At 40.8% G+C, this 25162-nt stretch overlaps 1 protein-coding gene across 1 annotated transcript in view; it reads right to left on the reverse strand.

Moving 5' to 3' along the window:
• The window catches only part of LOC143132896 (sodium/hydrogen exchanger 2-like), a 36323-nt gene that overhangs the window by 8646 nt on the left and 2515 nt on the right, over positions 1 to 25162 (reverse strand). The window contains exons 3-5 of the mRNA XM_076292720.1: positions 20059 to 20180; positions 19615 to 19761; positions 152 to 618 (exon numbers count right to left, since the gene is read on the reverse strand). Of these exons, the coding sequence (XP_076148835.1) occupies positions 152 to 618; positions 19615 to 19761; positions 20059 to 20180 (736 nt within the window). The remainder of the gene's footprint in view (positions 1 to 151; positions 619 to 19614; positions 19762 to 20058; positions 20181 to 25162) is intronic.

Genomic DNA, 25162 nt, shown 5'->3' on the forward strand with positions numbered 1-25162 from the left:
AGACATTCAGTGTTTGAGTGAACACCAAAGGAGCAGAATATAACAGAAGATGCCATTACAACCAAGATACTCCACTGAAAATATATTGCTAGCTGAAACACCTTCCTTGGCATATAGTCAGAGACTCAACACAAAACCCTCACTCCCTTACCACGGCGACTGCATCATTGAGCAGTGATTCTCCAAACACTAGGATGTGCAGCTGCTCGTTGACATGTATCTCCTCGAACACGGACAGCACGGCCACAGGGTCGACGGCGGCGATCAGGCTGCCGAACTGCAGACAGTGGAACAGCGAGAGGCCCTGCAGCGCCTCGCCGGGCACCACCAGGCACAGGCCGCGCAGCGAGAACCCGATGCCCAGCGCGTTCCACATCGTGCCGACCACAGCGTACAGCAGGATGGTGCCCAGGTTCTCGAAGAACAGCCTTCCCGGCAGGAAGTAGCCAGCGTCCAGCACGATTGGCGGCAACAGGAACAGGAAGAAGGCGTCAGCACTCAGGGTGGGTGGGGGCGTGTGGCGGACACCGTAGATGGCCCCGCCCACCAGCAGGCCCACCACGATGAGCAGGCAGCTCTCGGGCATGACGGCGGGGAGACGCCCTGACCAGTGGAACGCTGGGGAAAAAACACAACTGTTTCCTCTCATTTGTTGACTATGTACTGTATGAAATAGCAGGTTCTGATTTGTTGTTTATGTTTAGAACAGGAAATGTTCATTCTGGTATTATAGGATGTTCCATAATTCCTGGTCACCATTTTACACTTGGCTCTGGGAAGTCACTGGGAATCATTATGAGACCATATGATCAGTGGAACCCTGGGTAAGAAGGCAATATTTATCCCATTTGTTGTCCATGTGCTGTCAGGTTACAATTTTTGACAGGTCACCGGATTTAGGCCATTATAATTCATCACAATCACTGATTTTGGCATACAATGCATCTTAGTCACTTTCATATTATGTCTCACAAAAAAACAACTCTTTATTACGATACTAAGGAGGAAAGTATGAAATGAAAGTATTTTCATTTGAAAATGATCTTGACTATGTACTCCAGTTTCCATACAAGCTATACTTTAAGGAGCCGTATGTAAGAAAAATATTTCAATTAATCATAAAATGGCCTGGTATTTCACTAGACATGAAGAAATCATGTTCATTTCAAATACTTATATCACTGACAACAGTAGTCCGGCCAGGATATTGTCATTTAAAAAGTGAAGTTGCAGCCCTCAACTGATGTTGATGTTGTGTTTTGTCATGTCATGTTGTGTTTTGGCCTGATGCGCCACCCTCCACCTATTTACTAATCACGAAGTCAGTAGTGTTTCGCCATCCGGGTCGGCAACCTCAAGTCAGGGGGGAGGGGGAGGGGATACACCGCTCTTCAGTATTTTGAAAGTGATTGCAGTACCAGTTTTGGCCACAATCTTACATATGGTTCCTTTAAAAATAACTAGATGTACGGTGAGTACAAAATATGACCGCCACTCAATCCTGTACATCCATTCCGCGAAAATAAATCACATTAACTTAATCAATTTATCTCCATCTTCTACTCCATCCCCCACTCTTAAAACTTTTGTGTATGCTTGTTTGGCATGTGTGCTTGCGGGCCGCAGAGAAAGTAGCCTACTGGTGCTGCAAAGGTGAATAGATTTGTAGCACTTGCCAAAAAATTTGTAGCATTGTTATAAAACCTTTAAAATCTCTAAACAATCACAAGTAGGGCAGTTCATCAGTCCATCCATTGTAACTGGACTGATGAAAGGTACATCTGTAGGCTACATTGTATTTGGGAAAAGCAGAAGGTAGCAGTATAATGTATTTATTTATTTATGTATTTATTTATTATTAAACAAAACAATCCCTGTCAGATCCATGCAGTTTTCAACAGCTATCAAGAAGAGAGGTGATGTCATTTTGTGAATGTTTCTTTTTCTACATATGCAAGAGTTTAGTCATCTAGTTCATATGATATTCAACTTAATTGTCAATGCACAAATTAAATACCAGTAGTCTAAAACAAAATGCCGTTTTACCCAGTGGTCCAAATAACTGACATGTCCAAAAGGGCCTTCATGAAATGCGTCTCTAGATAACCGAGGTGAAGTTAGTTTGATATTTGATATTCGGATAAAAAAAATGTATGCGGCCGGTTTCACCCCGTGTTTGCAGACAATGTACAAACAGATGACCTGTCTACTTGCTCCCAGCCGACCTTAGGGACCGTCTAAAAAGTACCTTCTGAATTACCTTCATAGTCTTTTTTGTCAATAGCTTTGACATCATGTGACCTAGTGACTCCAAACCATACAAAACACAGAGCCATTTTCTTCAACCCAATAAAATACAAATGACAAAATACTATTTTGTATTTGAAATACAAATACATATTACATGTTTCAGAAATACTACCCATCCCTGAGAACAGGCAGATTAGCCTACGTCTTTATAGTTGACCATATGATGACCTACTTAGGTTAATACTGTATTTCACCAGTTAGGGCACCAAAATGGCCAGCAGCGGCACTGTGTAGTCTATCTTGACAAGTTTTGGGTTACAGTAACAATATACAGGTAGTGGGCTCTCTGTTGATTTTAATGAGTAGGCCTAAGCCTAAAGTTACAGCATTTCTATCACAATTGACCAGACTTCGACCTTTTGTCTGCTTTTAACAAAATTCTGGCTATGATTGTTCCTTGTATTGCATCATGAGCCATCGCTGCGCCTATTGCATTCTACTGTTGTTAGCCTTAAGCCTAGCTCAGTCATTATGTTATACCACATTGCCCTCCATTAGAAGGAATGAGCTGCATTGAGCATTATAAACTGCATTTAGAATTCCAAATCCATATTTCTAGATATTTTGGTAAAAGTAACTTAAAAGTAATACAATAGTAGTGTAATGCCTTACAATTCAGAGACAGTAATATTATAAGGTCAAATTACTTTGAAATGACAGTAATAAGTAATACATAATACATTACGATTTTGAAGTAACTTGCCCAACACTGCCCCTGGCACTTTAATTTCTTTACACCATGGCTTGTTAGTTCTCCCCCATTTCCAACAGCCGCCCATCTCCATTTATTTTTTAACTTTTGACACCTGCCTTCCTTTAGCAACAACGCATCCATGACAGCTAGTGGCCTTGCCAAATAGACGCACACAAATGACGCTAATATGCGAGGTTCTGGTAGGCCTACTGGTTATGGTTTTGTGCTATAAATTAATAATATTTTATAGCAAAGTTTTAAGTTGACTATTTTGATTGCATGGTTATTTTTTGTCAACATACACTCACAACCTACTGTCGTTAAAAGTGAGGCCTAAGCAAAATAGGCTACAAGGCTGTCTGTGCGTCACAAACACGACTGACCCCCTTACTAAAAATTTCGCGATGTTGACAATATCATTATTATTTTATGTTAACATGCTCAGTCAAAACCTTCCGTCGCAAATTGTGAAAAACATTGTTGTACATGTCATAACAGACGGGATAATACATTGCATACGGTTTACATTGCGTCGCTTTACACATAATGTTAGTTGCATTGATTAAAAACTGTAACAATAATAGTAGCCTACATGGGGTGGCATAGCAGGCTATCTGTTCAAGTCATAGGTGACACCCAAAATGAATGACCTCCCCTGACAAGAGTTCGCGATAGTAAGTAAGAAATTGTCTACATTGATGCACGGAAAGAACACAGCCTACGCTTCTTCTCCGAATTCGCACATAGAGCTCACAATATCATATCCAAAAAAGTTAAACGGATTGGCCAACCTCATCAGCTTTCTCGATTGTGTCACTATAATCCAACTTTTAGACCGTTATTAGTCCTCCATACGTGTTCTTTTTTTTTAAGCAAACGCCCCAGTGGGGTGTACTACGAATCTCGATTAGTGGGTTAGCGAGGTATGTTGCGCTCAAAGCTAGGGTATGCTGTGACACGAAAATGGATTTGTTTTAGTGTCGCTATATCACCATGGTATCTTATGCTGTCAACCAAACCTGAGGGGTATTTCACAAAACCTAGATAAGGGATTAAGCTGGGATTTTTAGGTTATCCTGGATGAATTTAGCCTTGACTTGGTTTCACAAAAGAGATGGCACATAAGTTACCATGGGGATTTATTCTCTGCACCTAGCCAAGCCAAGCTAAGTTAATTCTAATGGTAATTATGTCGTCTTATTGGTTCAGCTAGCTGTCATTCACATCAGACCTCCGTGCTAATTTTTAAGGAGCTTTATTCCATTTATAAACTATTTGCTAAATGTATTTGCTCGCAAAACAAAACAGATTGTCTGCCTACTACCATATAGTTATTATTTTAATTGTGATAGCCTTATAATTATTAACATAGGCCTAGGTACTCTTTGTTTGCTTATTTTATTGATAGACGTTTGATGAATAGCCTACTGTAGTTGATTGGAAGTGGAGGGGCAAGTTCTCGGAGGTATTTTCAACTATAATATTAAGGTATATCATGCATCTTTGCAGAGGCAATCGCTTTCTTAATGACGTTGCGTTCCGAGACAAGAAAGCACTCACACGTGGGTGCATACGTACATTTGCATTCAGTTGGTCTACCACGCCTACTCCCGCTGTTTTACAGAAATAGCCATGATTCCCCATTCCAAAAATGACAACTTTACTTCATTGTTAGTCTATATCAAAAGTGGTTGTTCACTTTGTGTGAATGACGCTATTTTCCGCGTCTTTTTTATTCCAACCGTGAGCATTTTGGAGCAGAAACGAGAACGCGCACACATCCTGAATTACTTTCATCTGGCTTGACATAGTTGCTCCTACTCATCTTGGATTGGCGTTAGGGAAACGAGTTTAGCTAGGATGACCAGACAACGCTATGTCAAACCTCGCTTTATCACTTATCTTGGATGTCTTAATTCTGCCTTTGTGAAATACCCCTCTGGTCGGGAGGAGGTTATGTGCTAACCTAGCGTTCATGGGCTTCGGAAAAACCTTTCTCCGAGTGAAAACATCATCATTCCGCATCATTCACGTCACTTAATGTGTGAGTCAGAGGCAAGGGGGCAGGCGAATTCCCGGAAGTAGAAGAATCGACGTAGGCTGGAGGGACCACCTCTCTGCTAACTCCCATAGAAGTCCATTCATTGTAGGATTTTTTTGAAATACCATAACTTCATATAACATATATCCTGTGTCGATATTGTAGCTTCTGTGTAATCCACATAAACACTACAAAGGCAAAACAGACTCCACTACCTCGTCCGTAACGTTGGTTACCCGTAAGAAGAACGGTTAGCTTGTTCGGTTGGAGGGAAGCTAGCTTTGGCGTAATCTCTCTTTCGCGCCGTAGGGAGATAACCGTATTGTTTGGATAAGAAGCTCAGTCCACCTTACTGTCTGACGGTAACTCATAAGCAAAACCTAGCATACACGACCGTATGTTAAGGTAAAGCATTACACACAGGGAACCTAATAATAATAAAAAAGTAAACCTATTTTTTTTTAAAAAGGGCACTAATCATTTCAGAGGTTTTCGATGGATTGACCGTAGGTCGGAAAAGTGGAAAGAAGATTAGCTTCAAGGCTATAACTTTGTTTTGTTTTAGCATGACTGTTTTTGAAGATGATCATGTGTGGTAGCTTCAACATTAACTCGACTTGGTGAGGATGATAATACATAAATAAATGTTTAACTTTGATGACTTTGAAGGCGAAGGAAGTGTGAGAAGAATTTCTGTGTATCTATCATATGAGTTACAAGATTCAGTTCGATGGCTAACGTCACAAAGTTAAGTGTGAGTCTGCGCAGTACTGGGGGGACCAACTGAAAAATCGTTCTATTTGACTCAGTGCCCTCCCATTGAAAACGACGGAGTCTGTTCGTCCATTTCTTTTACTGTCTATGGTCAGAGGTCGGAAACTGGGGCTAGATTTTGCTAACAGAGTTGCCCAGTTAGGGGCTCGTCATCACTTTTGTCGTCACGTTGTAGTTCGTTTGTAGTCCATGTGGCCTTTCATGTCCAACAGTTTTAATGTGAACTTGGGAATTTGCCGTTTTTGTCACTTGAAAGCTGCATATCTTTCTTTCACGAGCATCTTACACTATATTTTAAGCAAATACAGTTGTTTGTTTAGGATTAGTGAGTGTATGTTTTACCCTTTGTTGTGGCATCCGTGTTTGTCACACATTCCGATGGCAAAGCACTTGAACACTTGCTGTCGGAAAAACAAAGTAGCCATGGGGGCGGTCCTTGTCATTCCGAGGTGCTCTGAATGCACCCTAAGTTATAGCTCAAATCGTGTAATCTACCGCCCACTGACCAATCGATTGTCTTAAAAACAAAGTTATCTCACGTGTAGAATTCTGTCATATATCTTACAGATGGAGCTCCGCCTCTACTAACATTTTGGATCTCGAATGCGCTTTAATAGTGCTGTGCGTGCAAATATCCCACTATGGACGTGCATACCATACAACAACTGATGACAATTGATTTATTTGATGTTATAGGTTAGACACAAAAAATGACCGCAGTGTAGATTAAGCTATCGCTCATGAATGCGGAAGTAATTGTTTTTAAATAGAGGCGGTCTTGTGCGTCTCCACGTTACACGATTGGCCAAAGTCATCCCAACAACGAGAACGCGCACAGATCTGAGCTGAAAGCCTAGTTTGACAAATATATCACATAACTGCAATTGTAGTATCACTTAATGTATACCCCTGAGTCAAGGCTTTGTCAAGCCTCGATATGTCTACATAGCCTAGATATGTCTAACGTGCTTCGTAGTATACCCAGCAGGCCAATGAGACAAGCGTGTAGCTACAACATAAACAAAGAGGAACTCATGGCTGAGGTAGGCTATCTTCTTGAGCGGTCACTGATTGAGACACAGAAAGTTCTCAAGAACACTATTAGGTCTTTAAACATTTACCATCACACACATTAATTCATCGGACCTAATATTTGTAGTTGCCTTAAAAAAAGGAAAAGAAAAGGTGATAGTCCCCCCCCCCTCCTATTTTTTTTCTCATCGGATCTGCATCGATCTCAAATATTAGAATAATATTAGAAAATATTTCTAAAATCAAATTGACGGAAATCCGTCGTACGACGGAGAACTTTAATCCTTGCTAATTTAAAAAAAAAACTGGGTTCATAATCCACAATGCAGGTTGACAGAAATCCTGAGGACCAGTAGGTGGCGAACATGAGCTTGAATAATACTGACCAAATGTACATGAAGAAAAAGTTAGACCACATGGGAGAGGAGTTGAATTAACAGTTGTTGATGATGGGGCGGTTCAAACGTGGCCATAAAAACAAAGAGAAAGACCTCTGGCGAGAGGCAGGAGGAAGAGACAATGTCGTCAAATTCACAAATTTGGTGAGAATGTCTCAGCAGAACAGTGGTCCTCTGTGACACTTGCTCTATTTAAGAAAGACAAGAAAAACCTTCAAAAGTGGTTGAAGGTCATTTGGCAACAGGACCGGCCAGGAGTCCGCACTGATGTGTTGCAAACAGGTAGATTCCCAACTAAAATGTATGTTGTAGGTAGAATTGTAACTGTCTAAGACTGTGATGCTACTGTAGCTAACGGCTAGGTGCAGGTGGTGATGCTTCAGTATAGACTATTTCTAGCTGTTTAGATCAGTGGGGGATGCCTTCTAGCACTGTCAAATTGTCTGAGCAGTTAACACTCCAAAAAGGAAACATTTTAGGGGGAAAAAATACTTGAACCAGACTTTAAACCTTTTGAGAACATCAACAAAGTACAAAAATCCTCATGCTAGACAAATTAACTGCTGTTAAGGGCCCATCCACCCTTCCAATGTGGCACCTTAAGCCTACTGTATACCATATAATTGAGCTAGAGTAAATGAAAGAACTACTTGAGACCAGAGATTAAGTCATATTTTTGTAGTCAATATGAATTACTTTAAGACAGATATTCTTCTCTAAATTCCAAACTGATATGCCAGATTTAGGAGACATGGAAGGTTCTAAAATAATTCCAATTCTCCTTGCTGAACATCCTTCTGCTGCCCTGTCAGCCAATATGTTTTAAAATGTCATAATCTGAGGGAAGCAACATGGGTTTGTAAAACACACCTATTACTGTTCTTTACTGATTTTGTGTGATACTACTACTTATGTTTGAATGAATGATTTATTGGTCATTCGTCATAACCAAAGGTTAGGGGCAGAATCCTCTGCTATATACAATTTTCTTTTCATGGCACAGACCAAAATGTGTTAGTTCCATTGTTTCATTGTGCTGTTCTGTTGTGAATTTTTCACCATAAATCAATAGAATCACATTCATTTCAGTAGGAAAACTACTTAAGAGTAGTTGTAGTAGTGTGCATCCCCACCGGTGAGATGCAGGGCAAATGGAACTAGAACTCAAAAAGAATGAAATGCCCGCAGTCTGCTAAAAACTCCCATACATTTATTATGTGCTGCAACATTTCGACCCAGCTGGGTCTTCCTCAGGCAAAACCTTTGCCTGAGGAAGACCCAGCCAGGTTGAAACGTTACAGCACATAATAAATGTACTGTATGGGACTTTTTAGCAGACTGCGGGCATTTCATTTTTTTTGAAAACTACTTAAAGGACAATTCCGGTGCAAAATGAACCTAGGGGTTAATAACACATGTGTACCGAGTTCGACCGTTCGCTGGGATGTATTTTCATGCTAGTCGAATGTGACCAGTTTTATTGCAAACCGCTTATTAGCGTTTAACGCTAGCCTTCGGGGCACACGTACAGTAGAAAGAAATCGCTATACCACTAACAAGGCTCAAAATAGCACCACACTTACACAGGAGCATAATGAGGGTCTCTACATGTAAACCAAAGCATTGAGAACTTTGTAAGTGTACAGGCAGTTTATTAAAAAGAAACACATTACCGTTCACCGTTGAATTTCTACACCAGGCGCGTAACTGAAGCGTTCCGTTCGCAACGCGTAAAATCAATATTAGATGAATGGTCTATTTTTTTCGAATGTACATCCCACTGTCCCGTCTGGTGTAGCTACTTCCATTGATTAAAATGGAAGCTAATTTTGGTAACAGACGCAATGCGAACGGAACGCTTCAGTTACACGCCTGGTGTAGCTTAGCCCTTACATCTTCCATTTTATAGTGTGTCACCTGGGTAACATAGGTACACCTTTTTTTCATAATTGTTTGAGACCTAAGTGTGTGGGCCCTGGTTGAATTGACATGTTATGACCCATGAATAACACTACTTGAATTTCTGTTTGGATATCATCATATTAAGGGAGAGAAGGCAATGAGAGAGAGACAGGTAATACAGACGTCAAGGTTCAGACACATAAAGGGACAACACAGACACCACCAACAGTTAAATGAGCCAGGGCAAGTGACGGTGAAGACGGACAAAACTCTGAGACAAAGACAAGGGAGAGAGAAGTACAAAGAGTGAAGTCCAGTGAAGAAAGTGATGGCACAACTGAAGGGAGCGAACCACAGTTCAATACATCCATACAAAGCTCTGTACCAAATGAAGAAGACAGAGAAAGTTTACTAGATGAGACAGAGGATGACAGTTAAGGTTCAGAAATAAGTGGGAAGGAAACAAAGACGGGGGGCAGAAAGACAAAAGGGAGAAAAGCACACAAAACCAAATGATAAAGACACGTACAGGACGTTGAGCAATTGCTATTATGAATTGTTGAAAAACACACCTGTGGAAGAAATCATGGCGGGTAATTTAACCAGAAGCCTTACAAAGGATGTTTTTAAAAAAATATCTTCCGAAATCAGATCTGTAGCCAGGCTTCACAATGATGAATTGTTCGAGCTAATGCTCACTCAGAGAATAATACGAGAGAGTGGTAGACATGCGTCATCAAATGGATATCTACAGATTGTTCAGATTGACCCTCTTGCGATCCACCTATATACAGATGCAGGCCTGCAAATTTTGGCGGAACATTTGAGAGGATCCATGCCCACTACCCTCTACCTTGATGCAACTGGTGGGATAGTTCAGAAAGTCCCCAATCAGGCCAAAAGGGTGCTATATTATGCCCTGGTTCTGCCTGGAATGGGCAAGGACAAGCCGCCTTTGCCAGTCGCGGAGCTTGTTACTAACAGCCATAGTGTTCCATCACTATCTCACTGGCTTATGGAGTTCAAGAGGAGGCTGTTTTTATTTTAGAAAAATTGCACAAATAGAGACTTATTACAGCTGGGCGTTGATGAACAGTGTGCTCATCTCTTTTAACCAAGAGGATGTCTCTGCATACCTTTGCAGAGCATTCCAGATTGTCTCGGGACAAAGCAAAGACACTCCAAATTTCACAGTGCTCCATTTGTGCTCTACACATATACTAAAGGCAGTCTCCCAGGCCTTTGGGAGAACAACCAATGACAGAGGCATAAAGGAGTATGCAACATACAGTTTTGCATACCTGCTTAACTGTACAAACATGCCAGAAGCCCTTGAGGTTTTCTATCACATGTGTGTGCTGTTTGATGCAGAACAGGCAACAGACTCAGTCAACATCAGTGAGAGATACCTGGATGATTGCATTTTGAAGAGTCGAGACATGGATATTGAAGAAACACAAGAGAGGGGCAGGACCAGTGATTCCAGTGACCCTACCAAGGGTATTCTTGCAAGGTCCCCATTCACTCAGGCTTTTGACTTAAGAAGGGAGCAAGCCACATGCGATGTCATGTCTGACGAAGCGGCAGAAAAAAACAACCACTACCACTGCCCAGGGATAATTAATGTCTTGCTTAAGACATACATGGGGATCTTTCCCTTATGGAGTGGTATACTTCTTGGTGATCTGTCAAGGCACTGTCAAAGATCTGTCACAAGAGGAACATGCAAAACGCGGGAAACCAACTGCCATGTTGAACTATGGTTTGGGTTGGTGAAACACAACATCTTGTGCAAAAAGAAATACCTTAGACCTGCAGAGTTTGTTTCAAAAATGTTTGCGTCAGTGCAGGGAAGGTATGTTTAACATATCATTCAACATAGCCTGCCAATAGAAATATTGGATAAAAACCTTCACAGCTCTGTTAAGCCAGAAGATGACTCAGAAGAGCAGTGGTGTAAGAGGGACACCTCTTCTGGCAGCTCAAAGGCGAAATATAAATATTTCAATCCTCCAAGAAATCTTCCAAATCCCAAGACCAAGACCAAGAGGAAAATGAAAGTGGAGCAGAATCAACGGGTTGAAGATGCACATGTAAGTAATGTTACGTTTTTTAAGGTGTAAGATAAAGGACATGAAATAGATGAGTACGTATATGTTAATTGTTGCCCTAGGCAGAGACAATGACGATGCAATATAATTACTGGAGTTTTATAGCAGCTCACATTCACATCACAGACACATAGATCATAGACCCTAATTGCTGCATGGATTTCAATGTTAATCCTGACTTTCAGTTAACCTTGCTGTGGAAAAAGAGGGCAACAGAGGTGATTGTTGCAGTACTTCCATCACAAGTGAAGGGTCGGAGCATCTTCATCCACCATCCACCTTCAAGCACACACACACACGCAAGGGTGCCTTAGAACCTCCACCGCACACACACACACACACACACACACACACACACAGGCTAGGGTGCCTTAGAACCTCCAACACACACACACACAGGGTGCGATTTGTGTAAAAACCAGAGGGGGGGGGATGATTTTGAATAAGTTTGTAACCCCCCACACCCCCCAAAAAAAAAAATGAACGAACGATTCATAGCCTAGTAATGTCATGGCTAATAATACCCTATATTATTTTTTGCCACCTTTGTAACATTTTAGTTTCAGTTTACCGTGGTGTATGACTTTAAACAGCGAGTGTGCTTGGTATGATGATCAGCTGCTCTAATTCAGGGTAGGACTACGTTTTGACAAGCATACAAATTCACCTTGTTCTTGCCCCATCTGAAATGACTTCTCTACTTTTGCTGCCTCCATCCTTTCTGTATTTGTTGTGTAAAAAAACGTTGTATATGATGGCACTGAAGTCTTAAGTTAGTGAATTGGCTAACAGTGTTAGTTGGTAACCAAATAGCCTACACATTGCGCTACACGCTGCGTAGGCTACGTGCATTCTCTCTCCTGCTGATTTGCGTTCAGTAGCCAAGTGCGTAATATTGCAAAAGTTGAAAAAATAAATGTGTTTATTGTAGCCTACAGAAAATAAACAGCCTATCATACTGTCAACGCCCCTTTGCTATCTGGGTAAAGACCATGAAGCTTCTATTTCTTGCAGCTGTTAAAATACCCGCTAGATAGTTTAAATACCCACCAACATTCGTTTTTGCAATAGCCTACAGATTATTTCTAAAAGTTATTTGTCTAGGCCTACTACTGGCTGATTTATCAAACGAGTGCTTTCTCGTTCGTACTCCGCAAACTACAGGTGTTTCGGTAGAGAGCCATTGAATAAGCGATGCCAAGCAATTTCTGTAACACTTTTTGTGACATTCAGCAAATATCTCCTCATTTAATGTAAGTTCCTTCAGACAATAGGCCTACGTTCCACTCTACGTGCAGTTGTCCTCCATCTCAGTTGCATCAGTTTTCTAATTTTGAAGGTTCTAAAACATTATTATGCTTCACTGAATCCTTCTCGTTTTCTTTCATTTGTCCAGCTAACTTTTCCATTGAACCTAGCCATTTATGATGGATTACACACTCGACATTCTGAAATGTCCTGCACGATCAAGGCCAAATTAAGTTATCACGCAGCCACTGTGTCAGCAGCATCAGTACTGACGGTGACGGTGCGTTTCTGATGTCAGATTATTATGTAGGCTAGCCTACTAGACTGTTCTCACGTTGCAGCGCTTTACTTATATGAAGTAGCATTAATCAATATGAGGGGCAGAGGGGGATAAATTTTGTCCCCCCCGACGATAAAAATAATTTAGCAGAGGTAGGGATAGGAAAACCAGAGGGGGGGAAATCCTCACCATCCCCCCCTACAAATCGCACCCTGCACACACACACACACACGCACGCACGCACACACACACGCACACACAGACAGACACACACACACACACACACACACTCTCCCTTTTTTTCTTTCCTTTTTTTTCTTTCTGTCACCCATTGAAAAAAATATACTGAGATGGAGCCACTTTCATGTAGGCACAAACAAATACACATACACATATAGGCCGCAGGCTAGGGTGCCTTACAACCCCCCCTCCCCCCCCCCACACACACACACCAACAGACCCACCCACCACACACACACATACACACTTACCTCCCAACTAAAGCTGAAAATGAATGTTACTGAAGACAATTATGGGACAGATTTCCTATTTCAAACCAATGCATTTTAATACAGTATAAATGCATTATATACAGAGGAAATGGCGGGGGGGTACATTGTAATGTCCCCTATTTATTGTCCTAATGCCTTTATAGTTGCTATAAGTTATCAGTGTTTCCCACAGAATTGAATTCTATTTGTGGTGGTAGGTTTGCAGAATTAACTCGAATGTAACCATTTTTAACAAATTAGTGCAGCGCGGTTATGATTCTAACCAGATTTAAGCACAATTTAGTACAACCAGGAAAATCATTGTGTGGTGGTCAATGGCCACCGGAAATAAGTCAATGTATGGGAAACACTGGTTATACAAGTAAGTTGGGTAACACTTTACTTGAAGGTACCTTGGTACTGTCATAACTATGTCCTGGCACTTGTCATGACATTATAAACATGTCATAAACGTTTATGTCTTCTGTTTATGACAACCTGACATTAATCAAAGTGACATTACGAAAAGTTGTCTTTTTCATGACAAGTTGACATTAAATTTGTTTGTGATGTCCTTGTTGTCCTTGTTAATCAAGACAACCCAAACAATGTCACCTTGTCATGAACAAAACAGAGTGGCACTTAATAGCAGAATTCATAAACGTTTATGACATGTTTATAATATTTATGACAATGCCATGACAAGTGCCATGTCATAGTTATGACTTCAAGTAAACTGTTATTGAAAAGGGGTTGGTTGGTTTACAGCTGCTACTCTGAATGAGTGGTGATGTCATGATAGGCCAATAATATAGGCCAGAATTACGTTATTCATTTCAGTGGCCAAAAAAGTAGTTTGCGTTCATATGGCGATGCTGTGTGCTAATGTTAATAAAACATTATGTTGTGTTTATCAGATAATTCATGGATTGATGCATCTCAGTGCCTATACATATAATGTGGTGGACACCATCTACTTGATGGACCATTACACTGCAGGTGTAATTTTGTTTGGTGACAGAGCTACAATACGCCGACACAGTTTACCTAAGGTAATATGTTCCGTTTCTGTTTGTGCATTTGATGGTATATTGTGTGATGGGGATTTACTATAGTGCATGAAATAGCTGTGATGATATATTCAAGTCCTTTTCATAAGGAAGCACTATGCATTTTCACTGTCTGAAAGCTTACTTGTCCATGCCAACATTTCTATCAAAAAAGATACACAATACATACATCATGATACTGTACTTGTCATAGGTAAACAACTAACTAACCTGTTCATCATCAAACATTGTTTTTTTCATGCTGTAGGTAAACTTTGAAAACTATGACAGAATTATATCATTCGTCCATGTGAATAATAACCATTGGACCATGCTGGTTTGTTGCTTTCTTAATTTTCATTCATTCAGATGTATGGTTTTACATAGTAAAATACATGTAAAGTATTAATTACAGTGTACTCTCTCTTCTTTCACAGTACATTCATGCAAAGTCTGCCACAGTCTTTCAACTGGATCCGTCTCCAGCATCCTCTGAGCTTGAGGACTCAACACATGCTGCTCAAAGACTACAGTAAATATTCAAGCTAGGAATCTAAACATTTTAAGTCAATCATGTTTACTTTTATTCAACAATGGCAACTGTTTGTAGGAAGTCAGACAGTGGTATTTTTGAAGATCTGTCCATATGTCTTATAATTGGGTAAAAACTTTTTTCTGCTAAAATGTATCTGTGAATGGACAACATTTTGGTAGCACCTAAATAAAAGTATCACATTTCTTCAGGGAATACTTGAAGATGAGGAGAACACGTTATGGCAAAACTGACTGGGTAGATGTTCAGTGGAAAGGAGGAGTAATGCCCCACCCAGTGCAAAGGGATGGTTGCAGCTGTGGTGTCATTGTTGTTAAAGTAAGTTGATAGTATAGAGGAAACATGATGTTTCTTTCATGTTTGCGGGGGTGGAAATAATGGTTTAGTTATCTATTAAAAGAGAAATACATTTTCAATAACTGCAGTGTTGTTCATTTAGATTGGCGAGAGCAGTGATGGAAGCCTTCCCTCAGTTCCCTGAAATGAAGTTCGAAACCTCAAGGAAAGCCATAGAAGAAGCAAGGAGAGATATGGCTCTCCAAGTCCTTGAGGCATCAGGTATACAATACAGTATCTACAACATATTTGCATAACTCTAGGCACTCCACATACTATTCAGATTAAATTAATCATGAAAATACACTTTCTTTCAGTCTTTGATGAGGAAACATGCTCAATGTGTGGAGCTGACAAGCCCCCTGCACTTTCACTTCCTGGGTGAGTTGTTGTGAGCTGCAGTTAAGTGCCTTGGCCCCTAAACTCTGAAACTCCCTCCCCCAACATCTTCATGACCGTCTTTCTCTTCCTTTATTCAAAGTCCATCTCAAGACCTTTCTGTTTAATGATCACTTCTCCTCCACACCCAACACATAGCTCTATCTTTCCTCCTACGCGCCTTTTGTTTTGTATTGTTTTTGTTTGCTATAAATGTCATTTAATTATAATTATTATTATTATTATTATTATTATTTATCATTGTGAACCAAATTGCCCCGTGGGGACATTTCATTTCAATTAAATTCCCCTGGAGGGTGAGGTAACACAAAAGTAACGAGTAACATAAGGTATTACTGTGTGCAGGGAGTAACTAATTAAAATAATGAATTACATTTTTTAGAAGTAACGAGCAATATGTAATAAACTACTTTTTTCAGTAACTTCCCCAACGCTGGTGACATACCAGTTAAACTTAAGTGTCGTACCAACTGACAAAATCATGTACATGAATAACTCATTGATTTTTTTTTTTTCAATTAAACAGATCCAGTGTGATAAATGTGACCGGTGGTTCCATACCATGTGCTTGAAAATGGACAACAAGACGTTAGAGGAAGTCAAGAAAAAGCAATGGCTGTGTGTGCCGATAACAAGGTTGAAGAAAAAACTATTTCCGTTGGGAAGTAATATATTTTCTTTCTTTTCAAATATAAGCAAGCAATGTGGGGGTGAAGTAGTTTGACAGGCTTGGGCTTGCCTTTGGCCTTTTGTTTGGCTTGGCATTGGCTTTGGGCATGGATTGTCTTGGTTTTGGCTTGTTTATGTTTGGGTCTGGTTTAGTTTATTTTGAACTGGTAGTGGCGCTAAAGCATTCAATGTAGGGGCACATAACTTGCTGATTTTGGAACATTGTGCCTTGTCCAAGTGCCAGGTTTTGTTTTGATATGTCGATTCATTGCTGAGATGTGTACACAGTTCCTATTTAGTGGCTTCACTGTCATATTTTATAACATCTCATGGGCAAATAAACGTGGTATTGAGCAATCTAACAAATAACTTTTCTGTGGCATGGTCTAAAGATCATCTTGAGTGTCAAGTTTTGTTTTTTTTTATTACAGGAAGGTCTGAATCAAAAATATAATTTGCAAAACTCCATTGGGTAAGTTGACATAATGAAATAGTCAATGAAAAACAGAGCAGTTATACAGTTAAACAGAACAGTTATAGTTATAGTATAACTATTCTGCATTGGTTTGGAGTCACTAGGTCGCATGGCTTGGGAGGTATTGAAAAAAAGGAGACTGTTTCTTATGGTAAATAATGTATTATCTTTAAAATATTCATATAAAATACAGTGTGCATACAGTGACCATAAAAAGAGGTGTGCCTGATGAGTCCCATATAGGATAACTATTCTGCATTGGTTTGGAGTCACTAGGTCACATGACCTGGGAGGTATTGAAAAAAAGGAGACTGTTTTTTTATAGTAAATAATGTATTTTCTTTAAAATATTCATATAAAATACAGTGTGCATACAGTGACCATAAAAAGAGGTGTGCCCGATGAGTCCCATACAGGATAACTATTCTGCATTGGTTTGGAGTCACTAGGTCACATGACTTGGGAGGTATTGAAAAAAGAGGACCATTCATATAGGATATAATGTATTTTTCTTTACAAAATATTCATATAAAATACAGTGTGCATACAGTGACTATAAAAAGAGGTGTGTCTGATGAGTCCCATATAGGATAACTATTCTGCATTGGTTTGGAGTCACTAGGTCACATGACTTGGGAGGTATTGAAAAAAGAGGACCATTCATATAGGATATAATGTATTTTTTTTACAAAATATTCATATAAAATACAGTGTGCATACAGTGACTATAAAAAGAGGTGTGTCTGATGAGTCCCATATAGGATAACTATTTTGAATTGGTTTGGAGTCACTAGGTCACATAATGTCAAAGCTATTGACAAAAAAGACTATGAAGGTAATTCAGGACGACCAGCCATAATGAAGAAAGTGTTATCATTGTTTGGATACTTCACACACACATGCTTTTTAATCGCATAGACTAGGCTACAACTACCAAGCTGGAATCAAAGCACATCGACTCCCATCTCACACCCTAAACACGCACTTCGAACAAACAAAAAGCGTCTCAGTCTCACGGTAGGCAATAGCCATAGGCAAAACTGTATCGGAACGGTGTAATGTTGGTACTAAATCATCCATCGCAAAGAATGATTTTTGTAGCACGTGCAACAAATATGTGTAGGTACACATGGGATACATCTCTCTCATCTGCCCTGGATACATCTCTCAACGTGCGCTCTAAAACATTTGGTTTAGATCACGGGTGCTTTAATAAATCTACATTGCAGCGAGTTGACACGAATTATTCACTTTGACGAATTTGTTTCAGTCCTAGTTACTTTACTTTGAGCCATGCTCTTCTTACTTGAATCACCTTTGAAATAGAGGATTGAAGTAGCTTAGTGGGTGTTTGGGAATGAACATTGACTCAGATGCTTTTTGAGACTTTGAGCAGAAATGTCCCAGCCTGGTGTTTAGGATGCATCATAGACAGGTTATCTTTCAGGTAGCCTATATATTTTCCATTAGAAAACCATCACGTTAGCGAACGTGTTGTGGCTAACTCACTTAGCTCCTGCTAGTAGCCTAGGTTATGGTCATAAGAGAATGGGATGACAGTCGAAAGATAGAATTAGTGCTGTTTTCAATTTGCTTGGTAGCCTAACCGCATTTATGGTTTTCTACAAATAATAATCAAATTGGCCTCCATCACTCAACCAATGCTAACGGTAACATTATTTTACCTACCTCCTAAGCTATAACTTACAAGATTAACGTAGCCTACCTGCAGTAAAAACCAAGCATGTCTGATAAACATTCTCAGATTTATTTCGGCTTCAAGAAGAAGTGGGAATTACATTTAATGTGGAAATCATCCTACCCTTATTAGACGTTCTCTGCGGTAAACTACAGTGTTGTCCTTGTCTTTCCAACCCACTTTAGATTAACTTCCAACAAAATTATGTCTCACTGCAATGATGCGCCATCTGGTGGGCAAACAACTACGTAACGCCAATACTGGAAATGTTACCAAATGATGATGAATATTTGGTTTTCCTTTAATCCTACTGAATTTGTAATTATGTATCGGCCGTTCTAATTGCAGATACCGATAGTATGTGCGTGCCTGTGTGTGTGTGTGTGCGTGTGTATATGTGTGCACCACCATCTACAGGCCAATGAGTGTACAGTCACTAAATGTACACATAACTTGAAATGAAATTCTACAAAACTTGGCATACCCCCAGAGAATGTCAGGTTAATCATACACATAAAATTTGGTGCAGTTCTGAACATCTTAACTGAAGAGAGGGGCAATTAAATCAGAATGATATTGCATTAAAAAATTTTAATGAGTGATTATGGGCTAGGTTGATGTGGGCCCTTGAGACCAACATACCATAAAAATGTCTTCATCCTCGGTGCCACGGTTCAGGTAGTTATTTAGGAAAAACCCGGGAGGGGGGGGGGAGTGGCCCCCGGGGACCAAACGAAATTTTTCCATAAAAGTCTAGTGGGGCTACATACCCACCAAGTTTCATGTGCCCCGGTGTTTCGGTGTCCCGGGTATCGTTGACCAAAATTTCAGGAAGTAGATGACGGGAAAATAAAAAAAAGAATAAAAAAACTTTGACAATCCCTATATGACCGCTTCGCTAGCGGCGGTCATAATAAAAAAGTATTACACATGGATTAACCTGTAACTGGTGGCAACAAAATCTTTGACATAGCATGGACTTCTTCAACATACCAAGGACTGCCAGTGGCACAAAAAAAGGGTTTCAGTCTTGATGAAATTGTTTCATGTTACAGAAATAATGACATCCAATCAATACCTAAGGGATTTCAGAGAAAATGGCTTCTACAGAGCAACAGGTTTTCAAACGAAAACATAGAGAAAACAAACTCACCCAGTTTAGCCAAGGAAGCCAGCATAATCCACAGCACGATCTCAAAAGGCACCTGTACATGGCTGTAGTCCACATTGAACACCTGAAAGGTCTCAGCATGATGACCTGGAGCAAGAGGGCCCAACTCGCTGCTGTTTCCCTCTGAAGCTACAGGTCCGTGGAGAGCAAACGTCCGTGGCAATGCCAGAAAGGGAATGAGGACGAACAACCAGAGATGACCAAGTCCCAGGAGGGTCCTGGTGCTCCAGAAAGTGTTCCACATGGTGTATCCAGGATAACAAAGTGGAGAGAGGAGAACAGCACGCAAGAGCAAAGGGGGTCAGAGGGAGGGATGGGGAGAAGGAGAGAGAGGGAGATGTGAAACAGACAAATGAGGAGACAGAGGCAGAGGGGTAAAAAAAAACCACACAGTTGAGCTTTCCTTTCCCGGCTCAGTTTGACCACTTCCCTGCTCCACACAACTCTGCCGACAGCAGTGGTAGTAGCAGCGGCTCCGGTGGAAGCTAACGGCCTCTAATGTGCCCAGGAATCCCTGAGCTAGCACAGAGGCGCTCTCTCCCAGGCCTCTATTCATCCACCACTCACAACAACACAGAGGCACAGCTCGGATGTGCAGGGGGAACTGAACTGGGGAACAGAGGCATGAGAATAGAAAGGTTTAATATAGCTGACTGTGTTAAACGTCATGATAAAGAGCAACTATTGCATGACGAGGGAGATGAGGGGTTAAACTATTCTACACTATGGACAGTGTATGGAATCTGCTGAAATAAAGCTATCCAAATTTTGCATTGGTCCTTCACGGTGTGTTTCCACACACCGAAATTTCGCGTCGCTCTCATTGAGGTTGAATCGAGATGAAATTGGCCCTGGTTGGGCGCAATGAGAGCGAATCGCTGAGGCAGGCGAAACAAAGTTGGCGAAAATTTAACTTTATTTAAATGAGGACCATTTGAGAACCAATCAGGTCCGCGTGTTTGTGTTTGGAGGCGTAACAGCTGTAACACGAAAATTTGTATGTGATTAAAATGTTTCTACACGAACATTGGCACTTGGCACCGTTACGGTGGGTTTCCACACAGCGAAACACCTCGCGATTTTCGGCCAGCGAAATTTCGTGACGGCCAAACCGCTAACCTTTTGACTGCAGTGTCTAGCCAGTGGTGGCAAGCGAGCTAATTAGGCTAATCAGCTAGTTCAAACGTTTAAGTACTTAATGAAGATATCCAGGGGTCTTTATGCCTCGACTAAGTTGATGTTGCCTATAGAAACAAGCGGGGGGGGGGGGGTGGTTGATGTGGGCTCTTGAGACCAACATACCATAAAAATGTCTTCATCCTCGGTGCCACGGTTCAGGTAGTTATTTAGGAAAAACTTTTTTGGGTCTTTTTTTTTTTTTTTTCGGCCCAACGCGGGGGGGGGGGGGGGGAGTGGCCCCCGGGTTTACAGACAAAGGCCACCCAGCACCAAAAAAGGCCACCAAAAAAATCTGGGTCGTGAAAAATCACCACAATAGGCTACTAGTATAAATAACAAATAAAATATGTCTAAAACATGTTTATATGCAAAAGCAATACAAAAGTAATATAGACCTAGACCAAATTAGTCGAGAAAAAGGTGAATCTCCTGTGCGGCCCTCTCTCCAGTCTCCCTCTGGTGCCCTCCTCCCAGTGGTCTGTTCGATTATGCCTCAATCCCAAATTTGGCAGACACCTTAGACATGGCCTCGAAAAGGCACTAAGAGTTGGGGTGGAAAAAAGGGAAAAGAAGAGACAGCGGGATGATGCTCCGCATCACTTGCAGTTAAGACAATGTTTTAAATAAAAAATCATTTTTAGTTTTGTAGCCCTTGCGTATATGCATGTCTGCTTATGCCAGGTAATACTACTACCGTCAATAAACTTTGTGCTCCTACTAGCCATGTTCAAGTATAAGTATATATAATCTTTTGATCCCGTGAGGGGAATTTAGTCTCTGCATTTATCCCAATCTGTGAATTAGTGAAACACACTCAGCACACAGTGAACACACAGTGAGGTGAAGCACACACTAATCCCGGCGCAGTGAGCTGCCTGCAACAACAGTGGCGCTTGGGGAGCAGTGAGGGGTTAGGTGCCTTGCACAAGAGCACTTCAGCCATGCCTACTGGTCGGGGTTCGTACCGGCAACCCTTCGGTTACAAGTCCGAAGTGCTAACCAGTGCTAACCAGGGGGTCGTTTCTAGAAAAGTTAGCAACGACGTTGCTCAACCACCATGGTACGACGCAACTTGCGACCAAACAACAACATTGTTACACCTGTTTCCAGAAAGCATCGTACCTGTGTCGCAATTCGCTACCTCCGACGTTCGAACAATGTAGTTCCAACAACGTTGTTGATGATGCAGCGATAGATATCATTGGTGGAAACAGTGGCAACGTGTAATACCCCACCCCCTAGAAATTCTCTGGCACAGCCTATGTTGACATTTTTCTCATTTAAACCGAGTGATTAATGCTGGCATTGTCATTATCATCTGCAAAAATCTAAACCTATTAATTGCAAGTATATAAGACATTTTACTGAAGCCGACCAATATGTGCCATTATTTGTGTTAAATATCTATGTTGGAAAAAATATATAGCCTGGACGAATGTCTGGGTATCCCATAGATTATCAACTGTCCCGTGGCTTAACGGCAGCGCGTCGGTGCACTGCGCGCTCGGCCGGAGTTCGCATCCTATCTCTTCTTTTCATCTCTGAGTAAGAGTAGGCCTACGAGACAATAGGTTTTGACCATACATATTTATGTATATAATTACTCTACATCGAGAGACCATAGGTACAATATATCAGTCAAAAACAATTGAATCTACGTGTCACACCAGTTCACCTGCAGGTAGCGAGAAGCAAGAGGAAAATCTCACATCAGAAAATCGAACCTACAACGTTGGGATAATAAGTCATCTGCTTTAGCCACTACACCATTTAGCACTGCTGATGCAAGGGTCTGTGAAGATTATAATACTAAAAGCAAGGCAATACTTAAATTAACATAAATAGCAAAAATGACCCCAAGTAGAGTCAGTGTCTTAATCAAAATTAAGATACAGGATAGATCAATCTTTGAGTCACGAGATAAACATCCACTTCGCAAATTTTGGTTAGGCGGTTGTGATTTTTGGTTAGGCGCTCCGGACACCAATAGGAACTACCAAGGAACGACACAAGTGCGACTGCCTAGGGGCAGTAGTTCAAACGACCAAACTTTGCGTCCTTTTTGCGATTGAGAGTTCGAACTACCTTTTCTAGAAACACCAAATCCAAGAACGATGGAGCATACTACCAAGGTTGCGTCGCAAGTTAGCAAACGATGCTTTCTAGAAGGTTTCTAGAACGATGCTTGCTAACTTTTCTAGAAACGACCCCCTGAATGGTTGTTATTCCTTTGGTGGTGGTTGGTTGGTTGGTTGGTGGTGGTGGTGGGGGGGGCACCACCAAGCATTTGTGCTTAGGGCACCCAAATGGCTAGCGCCGACCCTGAATATTGGCTACTCGTGGAAAGAGGACACTGTAAACATAGCATTAACCTAATAAATAATTAATAATTATATAATAATAATAATAATAATAATAAATAATAATAATAAAAACAGATTATCTTCCATTATTGATGAGTTTTCTTTATTAGCCTACTAAAATTGAGAATAAATCTGTAGGCCTACACAGATGGATCCTTGAGCACAGTTGGCATAGGCCTAGTCAGTAGTTCCATTAACTGACAGTGAGAGGCAGCAATGCACTGCAAATGCACCCATCCTGTCTCAAATAAAAAGAGGCCTCGCGCTGATCCTCAATTTGTTTTGCATCCTCAATTCTCATCTTGCTGTAAAATAAGGAGCCATGTGCATTGAGTTATCAAGCTATTTTCTTGACATAGACAACGTATAACCAATGTTTCATTTATTCAAAGGGCAAAATCCACACCAAAAGCATAAAAAAGTTTAACTGGTTAAAATTTAATTAACCCATGCAAATCAGGTTTCTCGGCCAAGTATACTTGCGTACACAAGGAATTTGGTCCATGCAATTGGTCTCTGCATCCGTGAATACACAGAGCAAACAGCGAACACACTAGCCTGGAGCAGTGAGCTGCCTTGCTACAGCGGCGCTCAGGGAGCCTTGCGCAAGGGCACTTCAGCCGGTCCTACAGGTCGGGGATCGAACCGTCAACCCATCAGGTTTAGTTCATATAGCCTAGTAATGGTCAAGTTGATGGTAGGGCCCAAAATACAACAAAAAAATCATTATCTCAAATAGGCCTAGAAATGTCAGAGTTGTTTTATTCAATTGCTAACACTACAAAATGTGATATAGCCTACTCAAATTTACCTTAAATTACCCCTGAAAACATAGGCCTGCCAAAACTACTTCATTTATATTAAGTGGTCCGTAATTTGTAAAACAGGCCCTTAATTTTACCTTAAAACGCCAAAGTGTGACCCCTTAATCTATATTTAAGGTGCCAAGTCAGTGGTTCCCTTTATTTGTTCTGATTAAGGGAGATTAATTAAGGACACTTTAAGTATATCTTAATTTTATTTTACGGTGTTAATTCAGGGATTCCTTAATTGGTGGTGGTGGGGGGGGGTGATTAAGGGGAAATCGAAAAAGTAAGGGGTTTATAAGGAGTGAAATTAAGGGGTTTTGTTCCGTAGTGTAGGCTAACTAAAATTGAGAAATGTATTGTAGTATTAATGTCAAGGTCATTTTGTCACCTGCCTCCATTTTTTGCTCCCATCTTAGAAAATGTATGATGTAATGGTGATGTTTCAGATAGTTCACTAGATTGCCATGCTTGGTTAGAAGCCAGCCCGAATTTAACCCCGGCCACAAAATTTGAGGTCGGGAAATTTGGTTTGGACTTGTCCTACCTTCATGCCTGTCGGAAACTTGGACCCGACCTCCAAAAAAAAAGTATGTTCATGACATCAGCTCGGAAACATATACAGGAAACGCATAAATTAGTTATTAGAACTGCTTACAAAGAAAAATGTGATAATATGATAGTGATGTCAAGTTGGGTACCTCAGGGCAGAAGACTTCCGCACAATCTCCGAGCAAAAAATTCGACCCGACTTTGCGTTTAAGTCTGGCAATAAATACAGCAGAACTTTCATTCTTACTCATTAAAATGAGCATGATGACTGACGAAATAAATTCTTATGATGTAGTTTAAATAAACCACTGTTGTCATACAGTTGACAGGCCTGCTTTGTAGCACATAAATTCAATATCAAGTGTTTTCCCTATATGTGTGTCTATCTATTTAACCAACAGCAGAAAATAACAGAATATCCAGTTTTCAGTAGGCTAGCCTACCATTGTTGCAGAAATCACGTATAAGAAGGTATCCCTTCGATTTCTGTTTATTTTCGCATATTCCAACATAAGGAAGCAGCATGAGACTCCCGTCAAAATCGTCATTAGGAGATTCCTCCCAAATGGCCCTATCACGTCTTTGAACTGACGTCATGAGGGCGTGTTTTAGCTCGTGGAAGGCAACTGC

Source organism: Alosa pseudoharengus, unplaced genomic scaffold, assembly GCF_046254945.1.
Source record: "Alosa pseudoharengus isolate Yale_2024_CS ecotype anadromous, Long Island Sound unplaced genomic scaffold, YU_APseudo_1.1 YU_APseudo_1.1_scf_19, whole genome shotgun sequence".
NCBI lineage: Eukaryota > Metazoa > Chordata > Actinopteri > Clupeiformes > Clupeidae > Alosa > Alosa pseudoharengus.